This window comes from Macrobrachium nipponense, chromosome 6 (assembly GCF_015104395.2).
Source record: "Macrobrachium nipponense isolate FS-2020 chromosome 6, ASM1510439v2, whole genome shotgun sequence".
Taxonomy (NCBI): domain Eukaryota; kingdom Metazoa; phylum Arthropoda; class Malacostraca; order Decapoda; family Palaemonidae; genus Macrobrachium; species Macrobrachium nipponense.
In genome coordinates, this window is record NC_061108.1 from 132,741,211 (window position 1) to 132,759,435 (window position 18,225).

At 40.5% G+C, this 18,225-nt stretch overlaps 1 protein-coding gene and 1 long non-coding RNA gene across 9 annotated transcripts in view; one reads left to right on the forward strand and one right to left on the reverse strand.

The window, feature by feature from the left end:
* Positions 1 to 18,225, forward strand: part of LOC135216245 (uncharacterized) — a 187,103-nt gene that overhangs the window by 102,334 nt on the left and 66,544 nt on the right. Inside the window, exon 2 of the long non-coding RNA XR_010314836.1 lies at positions 914 to 990. This is a non-coding gene — a long non-coding RNA (uncharacterized LOC135216245). The remainder of the gene's footprint in view (positions 1 to 913; positions 991 to 18,225) is intronic.
* The window catches only part of LOC135216242 (uncharacterized), a 51,633-nt gene that overhangs the window by 4,796 nt on the left and 28,612 nt on the right, over positions 1 to 18,225 (reverse strand). For all 8 annotated transcript variants that reach the window (XM_064251405.1, XM_064251402.1, XM_064251401.1 and 5 more), the window contains one exon: positions 149 to 259. In XM_064251405.1, coding sequence (XP_064107475.1) covers positions 149 to 259 — 111 coding nt within the window. The remainder of the gene's footprint in view (positions 1 to 148; positions 260 to 18,225) is intronic.

An 18,225-nucleotide genomic window follows, 5' to 3' on the forward strand; every position in this document is an offset into this window, starting at 1 on the left:
ATTCAATACTTATTTTGCATTGGTATTCAGAATTTATTTTGCATTGACGTTTAGTGTTTATTTTGCATTGGTATTCGTTATTTATTGTGAATTGATATTCAGTATTCATTTTGCGCTGATATTCCGCATTTATCCCATGTATACTTACACTCAGCGACTTTCTCAAGTAAGCCAAAACTGTGTAAAAAAGTAGGAAATAGAGCGATGCCAGTCGGGCGTTGGGTGTTATCAGCCTTTCACACAACATGAAGAATACAACCTGCAAAAGAAAGTGTGGAAGTTATTCGTCTGAAATATTAGAGAACACTTTCACATTGAATTACTGCCATCAAGTTGTCGTAGGCCGTAAATTGAAGTGTTGCCTATTGTTAACTATAAAGAAATATAGCACTACTGTCTGTGCCTTTTTCGTAACTACACACTGTTTTTAAATGACGTAGTTGTCAATGGAAGAATTTCTAACTAAAGGATACATGGTGTAACAGTCATTATGTTGGCTTCCATCAGGAGAAGTTTGAACAAAGGGAATACACAATTATTTGGTTATATCTATTGGTCTATTAAAATATTGGAAATATGACTTGGGTAATTGCATACTTATTATCTTAAGAATTACAGTAAGACCATCTACGCATACCACAGGTATTTCCCTGAAGAGTGAGATTAGTATATAGCTTAATTTGTCCATCCCTTATGTAATGCCACATAAACATGGTGCCAGCCCCTTCAGTAAAAAAAAATAATAATAATAATTTCGGATGTTTTAACTTTATTATTTTGGACAAAAAACATTTTTTATATCAATATGAAAATTACATCACCACGCACTGATAAATCCACATTTCTGTAACCTCTGTTGTTATGACACCAGTCTGTAGAACCCAATCAATTAACTGATATCTTTCTTTCACAGCTACCGTGATGCCTCACTGCCTAGTACGAGCGGTCTTTCTTCCCCCTCAGTTTGAGAACAGTAAGGAGTTTTTGCTGGTAAGTACAGTACAGACTTGCTCATTATTACGATTTATTTTTATACTTGACTGCCACGTTATTTTACCATAATTCATTGGACATTATCTCCGCTGCTCTTTATTTGAATCATTCTAAATTGAAAATTGGGCTAAAAGTTCAGGCCGTATGTGTAAGGGTTACATTTAAAAAGATATATATTCCATATATAAATAAGCCCATGACCCAAGGGGTCACTGTTGAGATAGCAAGGAGTGTGATAAAGATTGATAAACAGGATGCAAGCTAGGCTTTGGCGTATTGAATCAGCGACGTCCTGGTTTGCATTTGCCTGTGATAATCAAATCCCTTGTTGTGTCAAACAGGTCACAGTGCTTTCGCCTGAGAACCTATTGACCTATAACCCACAGACGTCTACGTGACTTCCTCTCACATGTTCATATGCTGAGCTAAGCTTTGCTCTCCTATAATTTTGTAAATGCATTGTAACTCAGAACTCTACTTCCCCTCCTAGAATGAGGTTCTCTTAACCACCTTCTTGCTTCTACTCAAGAGATGTAGTTTCACAAATATATTGTTACTGTTATCATCATGAGTTTGAAACATCTCCGCCTTTATACCCAAAGAAGATACTGACTTAGAAATTATCGTCGCAATCTCCAACGAGGATGGGAAGTATATAACACGATACTTGCGTATAACATCGCAGGTCTAAATAACCTCACAGTGCACCTCGTTATACAAGGCCTAGCACAACATTGGTGGCAGCCCGGACTCGGACTATTCCACATCATCCGAAGACTAACAAAATGTAACATATCAGAAGTCAACAAAGGCGAGAGAATCTTCAAGCAACTTCGAATCTTATGGCAACGTAAGAAACGTCTTTCATTAATATTCATTCGAGAGGGTGTATCATCGTTTACTGAGCGTCTCCAGCACTTCAAGAAACAAACCGGACGTGTCTGCAGCATCGGATCACCATGGATAAGGCAACGGGAAACGAATCATTCAACAAACACCGCATGAGCAGGACGCGAACTGAGAATTCGGGTCACTGCGGAATAGCTACATCGGAGCCAAGGCCGTGACGTCACCTAAACAGCAAGATCTTCCTCTTATATACCAAAGCTAAGTACAATTCTTTATTCATTCTGGTGTGTGACTTTTGAGTGTTCTCCATACACAAGATCGATCGTCCATTATTCCTAGGGGTGAGTTATACGTTATTCCTAATCTTCCTTTCTTTATTGCTAATTTTTTTTTCTTCCAGAAGTTCTCCGGAAATATCCTTATCATATTATCTGTTTTTAATCTTATCATTTTGGGGGACTGTTATTATCTGTAACATTTTTTCTTATCTTATATTGCATATCTGTTTACCCAGTGGACAAGTGTATTCATATAGATATTTCGATAGGATCGCTAGGAATCATAGTGATAAAAAAAAAAAAAAAAAAGTCACGATGGCCAACTCTGCACCCAGTAACCCCGCACTCAGTAACCCAATAGTAACCTTGGTCAGTGCAAGGTCTGCAATTGCTCCCTTTCAAGGCCGGGTCAACGGGTTCTTGCCTCAAGGCATCGAATCTTGGATCTTGTCAGTGGATGCTCATTTAAGAGCAAAATGCATCACTGACCCATCCTTACAATTACAGGAGGCTAAAGTTTCATTGACTTTGCTAAAGGAGATGCAGGTTCGTACCTGAGAGGAGTCTCTTTCCAACAGGCGGATACATGGGATGAATTTAAAATTAGATTACGGGCCATATATGGCGGTGAAGAAGCCTTGGATGTAGTTTTAGCTTTGGGGGGACATCATTAATCTGGCCTCTATGACTCAACTTAACATTGTAGAGAGGGCGGCACTAATTGCTGAACAGCTGAATGAATATCAGGATAGTTTGCTTACTTCCACTTCGGTTACGGGAAGGAACATGGCTGTGAAAGATTTTATCAGGCTCACATATTTAACCTGCTTGACAGTTATGTTGCCGGAAGCCTTGGTATGCTGTTTTGACAAGAAGCTATCGCCCGACAGTACGGAGTTAGACATATATAAACAAATTAAGAAACATATGTCTAAGTAAACAGATCTGGACCCCTTGCTTACTCAATTTTTGCAAAGAATGAAAGTAAACCACAGCAAGTAAATATAGTCATTAATAACGCAGCAGGGGTAACTTTTTTTAATTGTAAGCGTGCAGGGCATATAATTGGAGACTGCTGAACGCGTTATTGTTCAATTCATAACAGCTCCAGTCATTCTTACAATCGCTGCTTCTCATGTAACCAACAGCAACATAATCCTAAAAACACACAAAATGTTCCCAATGATGATAATAAGAAGAATCCTCATTACTATAAAAAGAAACAGGTAAACAGTAACTCTGCTCAAAATCAGAAACAAACAAATCGTGCTTCAGGAAATTCTGTTCCCGGGCCGTCTAGCCAAAACTCACAGTCAGTCAAATTTTTCGAGTGTGCAAAGCAAACCAAATACCATGTAATTAACTCCAGCGGGGGAGAGAGTGATGTTGGGTCATTCGTATCAACATCTTTTGAATCAAATAACAAATTTAATCACCTACAAGATCTATGCGAGACCCAGAATTTCCCTATGAACCACACGACCGAATCCAAAAAACCAGTGCAGGTTCCCGTAGACTTTCACCATATATGTACATGCTATTATCAGTAAAGATGAATTACGTCCTACATTGCATGCCGTAAATTTAGAGCACCGACCCTTCACACTGTTTTTTTATTCCGGTAGTCCGTCCGCGTAATATCATGGATTTGCGGACTTATCACATGTTGTTTTCGTACTTCCCTATTGAGAATTCCGGAGTACGACTTTCAGGTATTGGTAATAATGAATTAAGTGTAGTAGGCGTAACTCAAATTCAGTACAAAGTGGGTAAGTGCACGCTTACCGATACTTTTATAGTTGTACAAAACATTGATATGTATCCAGCTGTAATTATAGGATACCCGTCTATGGGCATTCAAAACATTACCTTAGCCCTTGCCAAACACGGCGTGTATATCAAAGGAAAATTCTATAAATCTTCTAACACCTTAAAATCAGTTTTGGACAAAAGAGAGACAAACAATCAAACAGTAACGTACATTGAGGAACCAATCACTTGTCTCATGAATCATGACATTGTTCAAGCGACCCAACAGAATTCTTGCACACCCGTAATATCAGATTGCACGCAAACTCTCGAGCCGAACGTACCTTCGAATATATTAGTGCGTGTAAAGAAGACTTTGCCAGGATCTGAAATGTTAATCCTTTCCGACACTCTGAAAATTAACGGACTGTCCGTAACACAAGCACTATACACTGTTAATTCACAGCAACAAGTTAACATTGAAATCTGTAACCATTTGAATACCAATCTAGTGATCCACAAAAATCAATACATCGTGGATGTGGAAGTTTATATGTATCGCATTTTTACTGTTGCTGAAATTAATCACGCTTAATCAGTTGTGGATGAATCCCTCTTACAATCTACCAAAAGTAAAATCAATAAAGACATTCAAGAAGGGGAGATTCAGCAGAAATTTTTTGATCTTTTAACTAAATATCATGATGTTTTCTCCACTACCGAGGGATCTTTGGGAAAAACGGATGTCATTGAACACCAAATACGGCTAAAAGACAAGCATAAAGTCATTTACGTACCTTCGTACCAACTTCCTATGTAATTCCAGAATGAGATCAATAATGAAGTAGGTAAAATGTTAGAAGAAGGAGTCATTAGGAAATCGAACAGCCCTTATAATTTCCCCTTAATCGTTGTACCGAAAAAAGATCGAACTTGGCGTATTTGCGTAGATTTCCGTCGCTTAAATGAGGAAACAATTCCCGATCGATTCCCAGTGCCATGTACTGACGATATTTTATCCTTGCTAGGACAGAACAAATATTTCACCAGTTTGGACTTACTTAAAGGCTTTCACCAGATATGTTTAGAAAAAGAGAGTATCCCATACACCGCCTTCAGCGCAGCCAGGGGACATTATGAATTTTTACGTATGCCTTTTGGTTTACATTGCGCCCCAATTACATTCACCAGAATGATTAATATAGTGTTCGGAAACTTGTTAGGGGATACCCTACATGCCTATATGGACGACCTTGTAATCTTTTCTAATACCTTAGAAGAACATTTACATAAACTAGAGCTAGTGCTACAGAGACTAAGGCAGCATAATTTAAGAGTGAAGATAACTAAGTGTGAGTTTTTTAAAACAGAACTAGTCTATTTAGGTTTTATGGTGTCTAGTCAAGGTCTTAAGGAAGTCCACGATAAGGTGTCGGCTATCCGTAACTTTCCGATACCTACTAACGTCAAGGGGATACAGCAATTTTTAGGCTGTAGTGGGTATTACCGGCGTTTTATACGCAATTACTCAATTATAGCCGCTCCTCTAACCGATCTTACGAAGAAGGGCGTCGATTTTATATGGTCGGAGAAGCATCAACAGGCGTTCGATACCTTGAAAGAGGAATTATGCAGTTCACCTAGCTTAAAATTACCTGACTTCGGTAAGGAATTCTTTATCGCAACTGACGCCTCGGACCAAGGGGTAGGAGGGGTACTGCTTCAGCAATATGACAGACAGTTCTTCCCTATAGCTTTTTATTCACATAAACTGAGACCTTCTGAAAGTAAATATGCAGTAATAGACAAGGAAGGGCTAGCTATTGTTAACTCACTAGTACATTTTAAGTTCATAATACATATACGGCTATCCTGTCAAGGTTCTTACTGACCATAAGCCCCTCACCGACTTCTTCAAAGGCTTTAGTCACAGTCCCAAAGAACTCGGTGGCATATGATCATTCAAGACTTTGGCGCAAGGATAGGATATTTACCTGGGAAAGCAAATATCATTGCTGACGCACTATCACGCAACCCCGCGCCATCTTGTATGGAGCCATTAGCTGAACTAGTAGATATATCAACATCCGTGCCTATTGTTAAAACTGTATCTGAACAGGAAGACCCGGGTTGGAGCGCTGAACTAGTACAGACTGAACAAAGAAAAAATCAGCAGTTAAAGAAAATAATAGATGCTTTGAACGGTAATCCTAAAGAAAAGGAATATGTGAAGTACACGCAGCAGAATTATATAATTAAGGATAACATTCTGTGTAGGTTCGTGACAAGGAAAACCCGCAGCACCCCGCCGGTGACTAACAACCAGGTAGTGGTTCCAATCTCGCTTATACCAATCGTCTTAAACTGGTTGCATTCCAATCCATTACATGGTCATCCAGGGTTCTCTATCATGTCACAGAAAGCCAAATCACTATTTTATTGGCCTACGTTGCTTACAGATATAAAAAAACACATAGCTAATTGTCACATTTGTCATGAAAACAAAGGGCACACTAAGACACCTGTCAGCTTGGGGGCCTATCCCATGCCCAACCAACCCTTTGAAAGAGTACACTTAGATTCATTAACAGGGTTTTACAAGTCTGACCGAGGAAATAAGCACCTCTTAGTGTTAATAGATGCCTTGACTCGATATACAGAATTGATAGCACTAAAAACTAAAACCGCAATTGAATGCGCTAGGAAATTTTACGAGTGCTACATTTGTAAACATGGAATTCCACACATAATAATCTCTGACTCGGCTGGAGAATTCAATAATCATTTCCTTAACTCGTGTGAATTCCTTTGCATTAAGAAAATCAATACCATGATTTATCACCCAGAGTATAATGGATTAGTTGAGAGGGTAAATAGGAAGGTGTTAAATGTCCTACGAGTTACATTTGGGGGAATGGATCCCAACTGGGATATTGCCATACCAGCGGTTCTAAGTACTGTTAACCATTCATACCATGTATCTGTCAAAATGTCGCCGCACGAGGCATTGCACGGTACCCAAGCTAGGACACATTTCCATGTATTTACGCCTACAACCAATTTATCAAATCCCCTACGGGATGTTATGGAAGCAAGTGTAAGCCAATATAATATACTTCGTAAGAATTTAGAAGAATCACAAATCATAATGAAGAGAAATCATGATAAAATCGCTAAGCCAACTAAATCATATACAGTAGGCGATCAAATATATATACAAGTATATGTTCGCAAGGATTTGAACTACAGCTAACACCTAAGTTTGAGGGCCTGTTTAGCATTTTAGAAATATTAACGGCCAACAGACTAAAAGTTCAAAACATATCCCAACCTACTGAAGTGAGAACAATACCGTTGGCTCATGTCCGCAGTTAAGGCAAAGAGGGTAGAAGGAAAGAAAAGGAAAAAAAGAAGAATTTATGTATGGTTATATATATAAAACATACCTAATAAAAAGTATATATGAAACTTTCATGATAAAAGTATGTATATATAACATTTGTATGAAAATATTTTATCTGTTTTGTATAGAAGTAGTTAATTCAAACACAAGTAACTACATATATCTCATTAATTGCAGGTTTCCAACATGAAGCTTATATTGTTCGGATTGGTACTGTTTGTTCAGACATTCTTGTCGTGTGGGAAGAGTGCTAAAACAAAAAATATGATATTGTTATGATACAATAAAGTTTTATGCATACTTACCTGGCAGGTATATATATAGCTGTATTTTCTGAAGTCCGACAGAATTTAAAAAAACTTCCGACACACGCAGTGGTCGGCCAGGTGGTTAGTACCCATTCCCGCCGCTGGGAGGCGGGTATCAGGAACCATTCCCATTTTCTATTCATAATTTTTATTTCCACTGTCCCCTGAGGGGAGGTGGGTGGGTACTTGAATATATATATATCTGCCAGTTAAGTATGAACAAACTTTATTGTATCATAACAATATCATTTTGCTCATGAACTTACCTGTCAGATATATATATATAGTTGAACCCCACCGTTGGAGGTGGGAAGGGACAGAATAGAAGGATTTTGGGACACAAATGCATGCAGATGATTTACATCTTGGTTCCACCTGTTAGCATAGCCGACTTCGTGATTACTGTCACCCAAGTCTGCTTCTGCTTTACTAGAGTTGCCAGCGAGGTAGAGACCTATAAAGCTGGTGCACTCCAGATGATCTGTCAACAGGGGCGTGACCACAATGTGACTAGACCATATTGACCATACCATGAGGGCTAAGAAGTAAAATAAATATATATATATAATTATATATATCACCACCTGACCAACCTAGCCAAAGTTAATGTGTGTTAACTAAGGCTTCAGAGTTAAGAAGTCGCCGTTGTCAGCGACTCCACAACTAAATTAAGAGCTCTTCCTAACCATTTTCTACAGGATAGGATGAGTAGTACTTCTTGCCCCCAAGATTGTGTCTGCAGACACGTATGGCCCTAGCGAGCAGCAGATCTCATATGCCATCTTCACATCTCGCAGGGAGTGTGAAGTGAACCCAGAGTTGCTTCGCTAAAATATGGTACTCAGGATGTTGCTGAGTGCCATGCTCTGTTGAAATGCTTCCGAGGCCGCGCCCTCACCTCGTGAGCATTCAGATAAAAAGATTTCAAATTTTTTTTTTTTTTTTTTTTTTTTTTTTTTTTTTTTTTTTTTTTTTTTAAAAGAACTCCTTAACCCTAAAACCAGGGTGTACTTCGATATGGGCAAGTCTGGTCTTTTTCGGAACACTGCAGATTGCTCGACTGACTTCGACTTTCTTGATTTTAAGTAGATAAAACTTGAGAGACCTGACAGGGCACAGGACTCTCTCTGGCTCCTCCCCACTAACTTGTGCCATCCTTTGCTTCCAAGACCCTCGGGCCCCAAGGACAAAAAGGGTTTCCATTCTTAGGCCATAACGAAAAGGCTTAGAGAGCACACCTCCTTGTGTTCTCTAAAGCCAAAACTTGTGACGATGGCTTAAAATCTCACTAACCCTCTTTGTCGTATCTAGGGTGGTTAGAAGAAGGCCTTCCTGATCACATACAAGAAGTTAACAGGCAGGAGAGGTTCGAATGCTTTGACATCAAGAACTTCAGACTACGTCTGTACTAAAGTCAGGTGAACGACCAGTTGACCAGTCAGACGAATCAAGGACAGCAAGGCTGTACCCTGAAGACCAAAAGGCACTATTCTTAGCTGAAGGATGAGTGTCTGGACTGCCTGGGCGATTCAATCTAAGCAAACCTTGGGGTGTATCAACGCAACCCAACGTCGTCCGCAATCAACTTCGTCAATAAGAAACTCAGGGCTACTATATGTCGCCCTGATATCTCGCAACGAGTGTCTGACTCCGAGAAAACAGGCGAGACAAAAAGTAGATGGTGAGCTAGAATCGAGATTCCACAGACCTCAATGATCGTGAAGGTCTTTGTTGTTTGACAGATGCAAATCTGTCAAACAACATTCTCTGTTGTCTGTTCGCACTGGCAGAATTTTCAAAACTCTCGGCAACCGCTAGACCACTGGTAGTTCAGGTGATCTCCCCCACGTTCCCGTGGCGTTGGTACTTGGAACTAGTATTCCCTAGTATTCCCGTTTTCCTCAGATTTTCTCTGACCCTGTCTCCTGAGGGGAGGAGGTGGGAATTTAATTTATATAGCCTGCAGGTAAGTATGCATAAAACTTTATTGTATCATAACAATATCATTTTTATGCATTTGACACTTACCTGGCAGGTATATATATAGCTGATTGACACATTTGGAGGTGGGTCACAGACAGCAATATCGTCATAATTCAAAAATTAACTAATTTTTTAAATTATTTATTAAGTTCCTTACCTGCTAAGGTAGCTGACTTCGTAGGTCCTGCCTCTTAGCCTGCTAAACCTTAGTAGCTCTCAACTAGGATGTGACCTGTTTGTTGAGAAAGCTAACAACAAGGGTCTGACAACTGGACGTGACCAATTTGTTGACAGGAAACCCTAGCCCTCTCTTACCAGGGGCATTCATGCTAGGATAAGTTAGACCACCTGAACCACACACAAAGCTAACGTAACACATTACACTTCACATACTGAAGAGGAAATAACCCTCTCAGACAACCATAAAAGAACACCACTTAATTAAAATACCTAGCATGTTAGTAATCTATCGAGACGATTCGTACGGACTTTTGCAATCCTGTAACGAACCTCTAGATGATCGTTACATTCTACGCCTGTTGTTATAATAGGCTCTTTCTCGTAAACTCGAGCAGGGACCGAGAGAAGATACTTCTTAAGATATGAGAGAGCTGTGGAATATCAGAGTTGATGTGGACCACTGGTTCCAAAAACTCGTTTCGAGGACTGGAGGGACGACCGAATTGCATTTACTTCTTTCAGATTAAGATCCAGGACATCTGAAACACTATCCAGATGTCCGGCACCTCCTTTCTATCATGACGCACTGAGAGATGTTCAGAATAATTCCTAGATCTTGAATAATATTTCAGTTTCCCGGTAGTAAAAAACTGTGGTCTGAATTGTCAGTTCTATTCCGGGGAAACAAACTTCTTCAGGAAGGAAATGGTCCCCAGCAAGCTCATCCATTCCTCCCCGAGTATGCTTACTTCCCTATAAGGCTGCGCTTTGCCTAAGCAGGAGAGCATATAAAAGTGCAATGTTGCGGTAGACTCGTAGTTCTATACCGTGCGGTAACGAGCACCGAAAGGATTAAGAGATAACTCTGTTGAACATAGTAAGGCAAAACTAATGCAACGTTTATTCATTCACGTAAGAAATCCCTCAATCTTAGGCTAAAGTCCGTGATTGTAGGACAGAGATACAGTTAGTCAGTCAATCCCGCAGGAGAGACGTAACCGCCAGCACAGAGATACGGTTAGTCAGTCAACCCCGCAGGAGAGAGAGACGTAACCTACCGCGGATGACCCCGCACGATCTGTTACTGGCTCGGTTGGAAGTTTGGAACTTGGACAGTCAGACACAGCAGCAGCCAGCAGCTTACGAACGTCGTCTCTTAACTTTATGTCTGGGTTGCCAGCTACCCTATTCTACGAAGAAATAGGTCCGTTATTTTTTGAACAAAAAGAGACTCTCAAGCTGGTATATTTAAGCGAAACAGAAAACGCTAAATATATAGATGCGTTTGTGTCGTCAGAACACTACCATACAACGGTAAAAGATAAATCGGAAACTCCTGGAAGGCTGCAGGGAGTGACGATTAAATGTCCTTAAAATAGTAGACAATAGACCTCTCGGTTGCCATCCGAAGAGGTAACTACAGCAAGCGTGTATGACTTGAACCAACCAGTAGTAAAATAACGCAAGGCAAAAAAATTTTATTATATCACAATAAAGTTTGTTCATACTCACCTGGCAGACATATATATAGCTGAATTCGGAAATACAGCTACATACATATCTGACAGGCAAGTTTCATGAACAAAACTTAGAGAATCGAAGCAGACAGCTCAAGCTTCTTAAGATACTGGACATAAGCGTTCATTGACGTAGTCTACCAGTCTATTTCTTGTACGAGTCTGCGAATGAGGAAGGAGAGCTCTTCCGAACCTTGTCCTTATTCGCTTACGCAATATCAAGTTAATGAGATGTTTTGTCAATGAGAACTAACCCATTAACGGTACAGAGAGATATTTTGTCAATGAGGGGAGACCCACTTACTTGACAAAACGATAGTATATTGTCAATGGGGGAAAGTCACTGAATTGACAAAACGTAATCCAGGAAGTCGAGCCTTTTATTTTTCGATTCCCGTCTCAAACAAGGAAGGGACAAGAATCCTGTTAAGAGACTGGGCTTACGGTAGGTAGAACGACGATGCTCAATCGGCATGGAAGTCTCGACTAGAAACTAACAAAATCTATCATCTGAAAAACCCTTTCAGATGGTCTAAAAAGCTTTAAATTATTGGCAGTATGGCAAAGGAAGTCCTGTCTTGCGCTTTCCTGAAGAGCGTCCTTTTGATGAGTGCCTTTGCAAGAATCCTACTGAACGTTGCCGAAAATCCTGACGTTCAGGACGTCGAGCCTTTACATAACCCGTAACTGTCTTATCTCAAAGTCTTGACTGAGGTAGAGAAAACGAGATCTTCCCTTGAGCTTCCTTAACTCCATCCACCTTTGCGAAAAGCAATATAATATTGACAGAGACCTCTTGAATTCACGAAACCCGAGGTCTTGCTGGGTTTCGAAGACGAAGTTCTGTTCACTTTCTTGAGGCTCAAATCTTAAACAAGAGCTTGAAGAGTTCAACAGAAAACATTCTGGTGCGCACTCGGCGTCCACTGGCGAGGACGCTCGGCGTCCTGGTGCGCGCTCGGCGTCCACTGGCGAGGACGCTCGGCGTCCTGGTGCGCGCTCGGCGGCCACTGGCGAGGACGCTCGGCGTCCACTGGTGAGTGCGTCCATCCGAGCGTCCTGTTCAAGCCGATCGTCCAAATAAGCGTGCAGAAAAGCGTCACGCTCCTGACAGGCGTCAAAACAAGCGAGAGAAACTGCCTTCTTTTTCCTATTTCTTGGTGGAAAGAAGTACACGTGATCAGGCAACTTTCGCCTTCTTACTTCTCACTGAAACACATAACGAGGGAGAAGGGACGTGAAGCGTCCTCTTCTATAAAGCTTCTTAGAGGGCGCGAGTCCTTCCGAGAGCTCCAACCCTTGTGCGGGGAGGACGCCTCGGAGGACGAGAAGCAATCCTTCAGGATTCGTGCATGTGCACGCACTTTGGCAGTCTGGGGATTTTCATCAGAAACTGCCGAAGGCACGCCAGATCGGTGGGGTTCCCTGTAACCCTCCTTCCGGCTTTCGACATGCCCTCTCCTTGGTTCTGGGAGTTCGACAGAGGTCTAGACCTAGAGGCGTTATAAGGCCGATCTGACGCACCCTCCACTACACAAGGGGCACTGTCACTGCACTTAGCCACTTCACTATTGCTCTCTAAAGCAAGCACTTTCGATTCTAAGTTACGAATCGAAATAGTATAAGAGAAAGGGCAATAACCTCTACAGACACTGTTTTAGGGCCCGAAGGCAACATTACAGGGTTAGGCGTAACAAAAACAGAAGTAGAACTCTTCACAACAATGAAGGAGAGCGATCACCTCTCGCGACATAGTCATAACCCGCGTAGGCATACTACAAAGGCGTTAGGCAAAATAGAAAGTCCTACGCCGGAAGGTTTTAGCAGTATCACTACCCTGACTTTCGTAATTGATTAATTGCGTACATACTAAACAAACTTTTTCCTTACGGAATTAGACACGTTTACTGATTAATTGCGTACATACGAATCATACTTTTTCCTTACGGAAATAGACATGTTTACTGATTAATTGCGCCCCCCAAGTGCGGAACTACCGAAGCTTTCGGTAGCCACACCCTATCTTTGCAGACAACACCCTCTGAAACTAGCCTAACTAGATTCAGATATCTTATGCAAAAATGAATCAAATTCAAATCAATTTAAGATAGCGTATGCCTAGCCACAAATCCAAGTAAATAAATTAAAAGACAATTAGGATACTTAGCGGCAAATGAAGTTTCCAAAATCCTAAGCCGGAGGTACTGAAAACAGGTGTTTTCAGTACCGGCGACAGAAAATTTAAGAAAATGGGAATGGTTCCTGATACCCGCCTCCCAGCGGCGGGAATGGGTACTAACCACCTGGCCGACCACTGCGTGTGTCGGAAGTTTTTTTAAATTCTGTCGGACTTCAGAAAATACAGCTATATATATACCTGCCAGGTAAGTGTCATGCATAAAAATACATTTTACACATGGCTCTATCATCGAAAGAACAGAGGACATTTTCATTACAGCAAGCAATATAGTTCTAGAAGTTGATTTGCGAGCGATTTTCCTGCCAGAAGATGTCATTAACCTAAAAAGCGACTTATCGCGGTTTGCCGAATCATTGAATCAATTACACCATCGTCATTTTCCTTTTAATCCAGAGATTTCGCTAGCACAAACTTTCAGTGTCGCAGAGATGTTGTCATTCGACTTGCAAAACAAAACTGCTGAAGCAGAATGTTTGGCTCGTGATCTACTTATGTGGACCGTTATGAGACACAGTAGCCTAGAAAGACGTAACCCGTCTATATTTGCGGCGCTCAACGTCTTCAGTTCTGTTGCAAGTTTAGGTTTGGGAATTTCAAATTGTCTTAAGATTAATGATCAGAATAAGAGAATTGAATTTTGCAACATGAAAATTAATTAGTTTTTTCCGAACTTCGTAAACAATTATCATCAATCAATCAACTTATGACATTGGTGAACGAACATTCCAGTAATATCAGTCAGATGATGGATGTGCAACACCTGCTGGCAACATTAGCATATTACAGTTCTAAGGTAGACCATATCCGTACAAAATTTCACATTTTATTGAAAAATCAAAAGACTATGTGGAAGCTATCATGCTAGCTACAAAGGGTGTTCTTTCACCACATCTTTTGCCTATCAAAGATTTAACATTAACTTTAGAGAATGGACGAGAAAAACTTGGTTATATTCCTTTGTTAGATGCACATAATATAGAATTTTATTATAGCTTAATATCAGTAAGTGTTGAGAATTACAGGATCATGATTAACATTCCTTTCAATTCTTCTGATGCCTGGCAATCTTACAAAATTGCACCGTTTCCTACTTTCATGACGAATAGCTCATTACCAGTAATATCTAAACTGACGGGATACATATTGATTTCCCCTAATAAGGAAACATTTATGGTTATCAGAGACCTGGATAGGTTCACTCACTGTTCAGATGCCATGGGTAATACAGTTTGTACGACAGAGCAGGGTTTCACGCCGCTTGCCTGGACGGATCAATGGCCTCTTCACGGATGTTCGTCGCCGCGGACGGTTGCAGTGGAGTGACGCCCAACTACACGGTCCGTGGAGTAAGCACCATCATAAGGGAACGAGCTTACTTCGTGAATTTTTCTTGGTCGAGTACCATCATCCCAGCTTTACCCCTTCCATACAACGCGAAAGTGGCCCATCAACTATCAAAACTGTCTGGTATGGACCGCACTTCAAGGGCTTACCATGTCAACGAGGATCTACGGTTCTACACACTGCTGGCTGTGACATGCGTGTTGTTGGTGGTTCTGGTCACCGCTAACGTATTTGCTTGGCGTAGGTTGAGGCAAACAAGAATGGATCATCAACAGAACGTCGTACCCCGTCCTGACACTTACCCATTAGCCCTTAAGGCATTTGACTTTAGAGCCACTTGAAACTGGCCATTTCATTTGACCTGGGGGGAAGTTGTTTGGAATTGTGTTTTGTGTGAAAAGCGGTTTGAACGCTGGCTAAATGTGTAACAGGAACCTCCGTGACATTGCATTCCATATGTAAAGTATGAGAAGCTTCATTATCATTTATCAATCAATTTATCTGGTAGCGCACCTAATATAATCAATTGAAGTTCTACAATGAATCAGTATGTCTGTGCGTGTACGCACCAGGAATCTATATGATGTGCACACTTATCTGAATCTATTTTTATATTAATCAGGTAGCACCTATTCTTAATCAGTTACCTTTTATCTTATCACATTTTTGGTACCATTTACGTATTAACCATATATGATTTTTAGAATGTAATTCTTGTGTCATGCAATCATCAGATGTCATGCAATCATCAGATGTACGGCAGTACTTTCTGTTGAATATATATTCTCATGACTAATGGTATATAACTATCATTATGTAATGACATGTTATCTTTAATATTAGTATGATATCATATGCATTTATCTTGTACGTGGATCTGTATCTTCCATGTATTATTCACTACTTATGAGTATTTCTATATATCTGATTTTTTTATATATATAATCAGTTGCATATCATTCCTTAGCCACTTGCTGGTAACTATAGGTTAACTATATATTTGCATTAATTTCTCTATCACACTCCTATGAGTCATATACAAGTCAAACTTTAATGTTCAGTGTTTGGTTTTGTAGCCGACCGAGCAATTAATGTAAGGGTTACATTTAAAAAGATATATATTCCATATATGAATAAGCCAATGACCCAAGGGGTCACTGTTGAGATAGCAAGGAGTGTGATAAAGATTGATAAACAGGATGCAAGCTAGGCTTTGGCGTATTGAATCAGCAACATCCTGGTTTGCATTTGCCTTTGATAATCAAATCCATTGTTGTGTCAATCAGGTCACAGTGCTTTCGCCTGAGAACCTATTGACCTATAACCCACAGACGTCTACGTGACTCCCTCTCACATGTTCGTCTGTCTGTATGTTAGTATGCTGAGCTAAGCTTTGCTCCCCTATAATTTTGTAAATGCATTGTAACTCAGAACTCTACTTCCCCTCCTAGAATCAAGTTCTCTTAACCACCTTCTTGCTTCTACTCAAGAGATGTAGTTTCGCAAATATATTGTTACTGTTACCATCATGAGTGTGAAACATCTCCACCTTTATACCCAAAGAAGATACTGACTTGGAAATTATCGTCGCAATCTCTGACGAGGATGGGAAGTATACAACACGATACTTGCGTATAACAGCACAGGTCTAAATAACCTCACAGTGCGCCTCGTTATACAAGGCCTAGCACAACATATGTTGGTTGGTTGCTATCTTAGGTCTAGGTAGAGGAGTCACATGAACATGTCATTAGTGACTCCACTGAACATTGTGTCACTGCAAACCCTTGCGTAGTACCATTTTTGCAGGAGTCAGTTCATTTAAGTAGCGCCTCAGTGGCGTGGTCGGTATGATGTTCGCGTGCTACCTCAGTGGCCTCGAGTTCGATTCTTGGGCATTCCATTGAGGAGTGAGAGATGTGTATTTCTGGTGATAGAAGTTCACTCTCGACGTGGTTCGGAAGCTCACTCTTGACGTGGTTCGGAAGTTCACTCTCGACGTGGTTCGGAAGTCACGTAAAGCCGTTGGTCCCGTTGCTGAATAACCACTGGTTCTATGCAGCGTAAAAACACCATACAAACAAACAGTTAATTTAAGTAACCTAAAGTGTTGAAGTGGTCATATGATGAGGGCGAAAGCTCTTTCTCTGAACTCTTCATATTCTAAAAAGTAAAGCGCACATTGCATTGTAACATCCGCAAACATTGCTGAGCAACTCTTTAAATGGCTGAGAGGATGTTTCCATCGCCAAACCCTTCTTGTGTGGCCCGTTTTCAGGGTCAATTTCAAGTAAATGCCAAATTTCTGAGTTTTTCCCCTGATCAGCCGTGTCCTCCTTATATGCATACTGGTTGAAATTCCAAATAGTATTTTTAACGACTTCGTGTCATATCCAAAGATTTTAGAATCCAGCTAATATACCCACCAGATCACGTGACCAGTCAAAATTCCCAGGTGAACAAATTAAGCGTATTGGCGTAGGGTATCTACCCGAGTTTTGTTGAAGTCATTGGTTCCAGAACTTTTAAAGTAAAACCATTTGAATGTGTGTGTGTGTGTGTTTATGTAATAAATACATTCTTTGTAACAGATAATTACATATCTGTAAATAGAACCCATGACCTGAGGGGTCATTGGTGAATTAGGATTGTCCTACGTGACAATCTCAAATCTAGGTCACGCTGTGCAATGCTTGCAGTAGCCTGGTTTGCATTTGGATCTATCATCAGTTTATGAATCTGGTAACTGATCACAACACCTTCCATGGGAAGCGGTTGACCTGTTAACCTGCGCCGGAAACTTGTGACTTCCGAGCCGGCGGACTACTTGTTCTTTCTTATATGTAAATCGCTGAGATAGCTAGTGTTTCGCTATCGACACGATGCTCTATATTGTTAGTTCTATTCCAGTTATCAAACGGAGCGGTCTTCTGACCAAACCATCTCTCTTGCGATGGAGTTGAGAAATAAAGCTGTTTTAAGTATCAACTTGCCTCCGTTTGAAATCATCTCCCTTATTCTAAGAAGAATCAACTTTACTAAGATACAACGTAGGAGAGAAGAAAAGTAGAACCAGCAATGCTTACGAACAACAGTCGTAAGAAAAGACAAACAATCTTTCGCCAATGCGGAAGAACATAATAATGGTGGCAAGCGGAGACCAACTTACACAAGAACCATATCAGCCTACCGAAGAATTTAAATCATCGAATTCCAGCTATAAATCAATAATAAACTGAGGAAACGGGATCTTCAATCAACATGCAACTGTAAACATCCTATGAATAAGAGGATATGTCATTCACTAAGAAGAATTCAAGCATCAACATCGACGTTTAAGTGAACGACTGTCATCACATATCTCCAAGAATCAAAACCGGACGCGAAGCAGCATCAGACATTAACGGAAAGGAAGAACCAA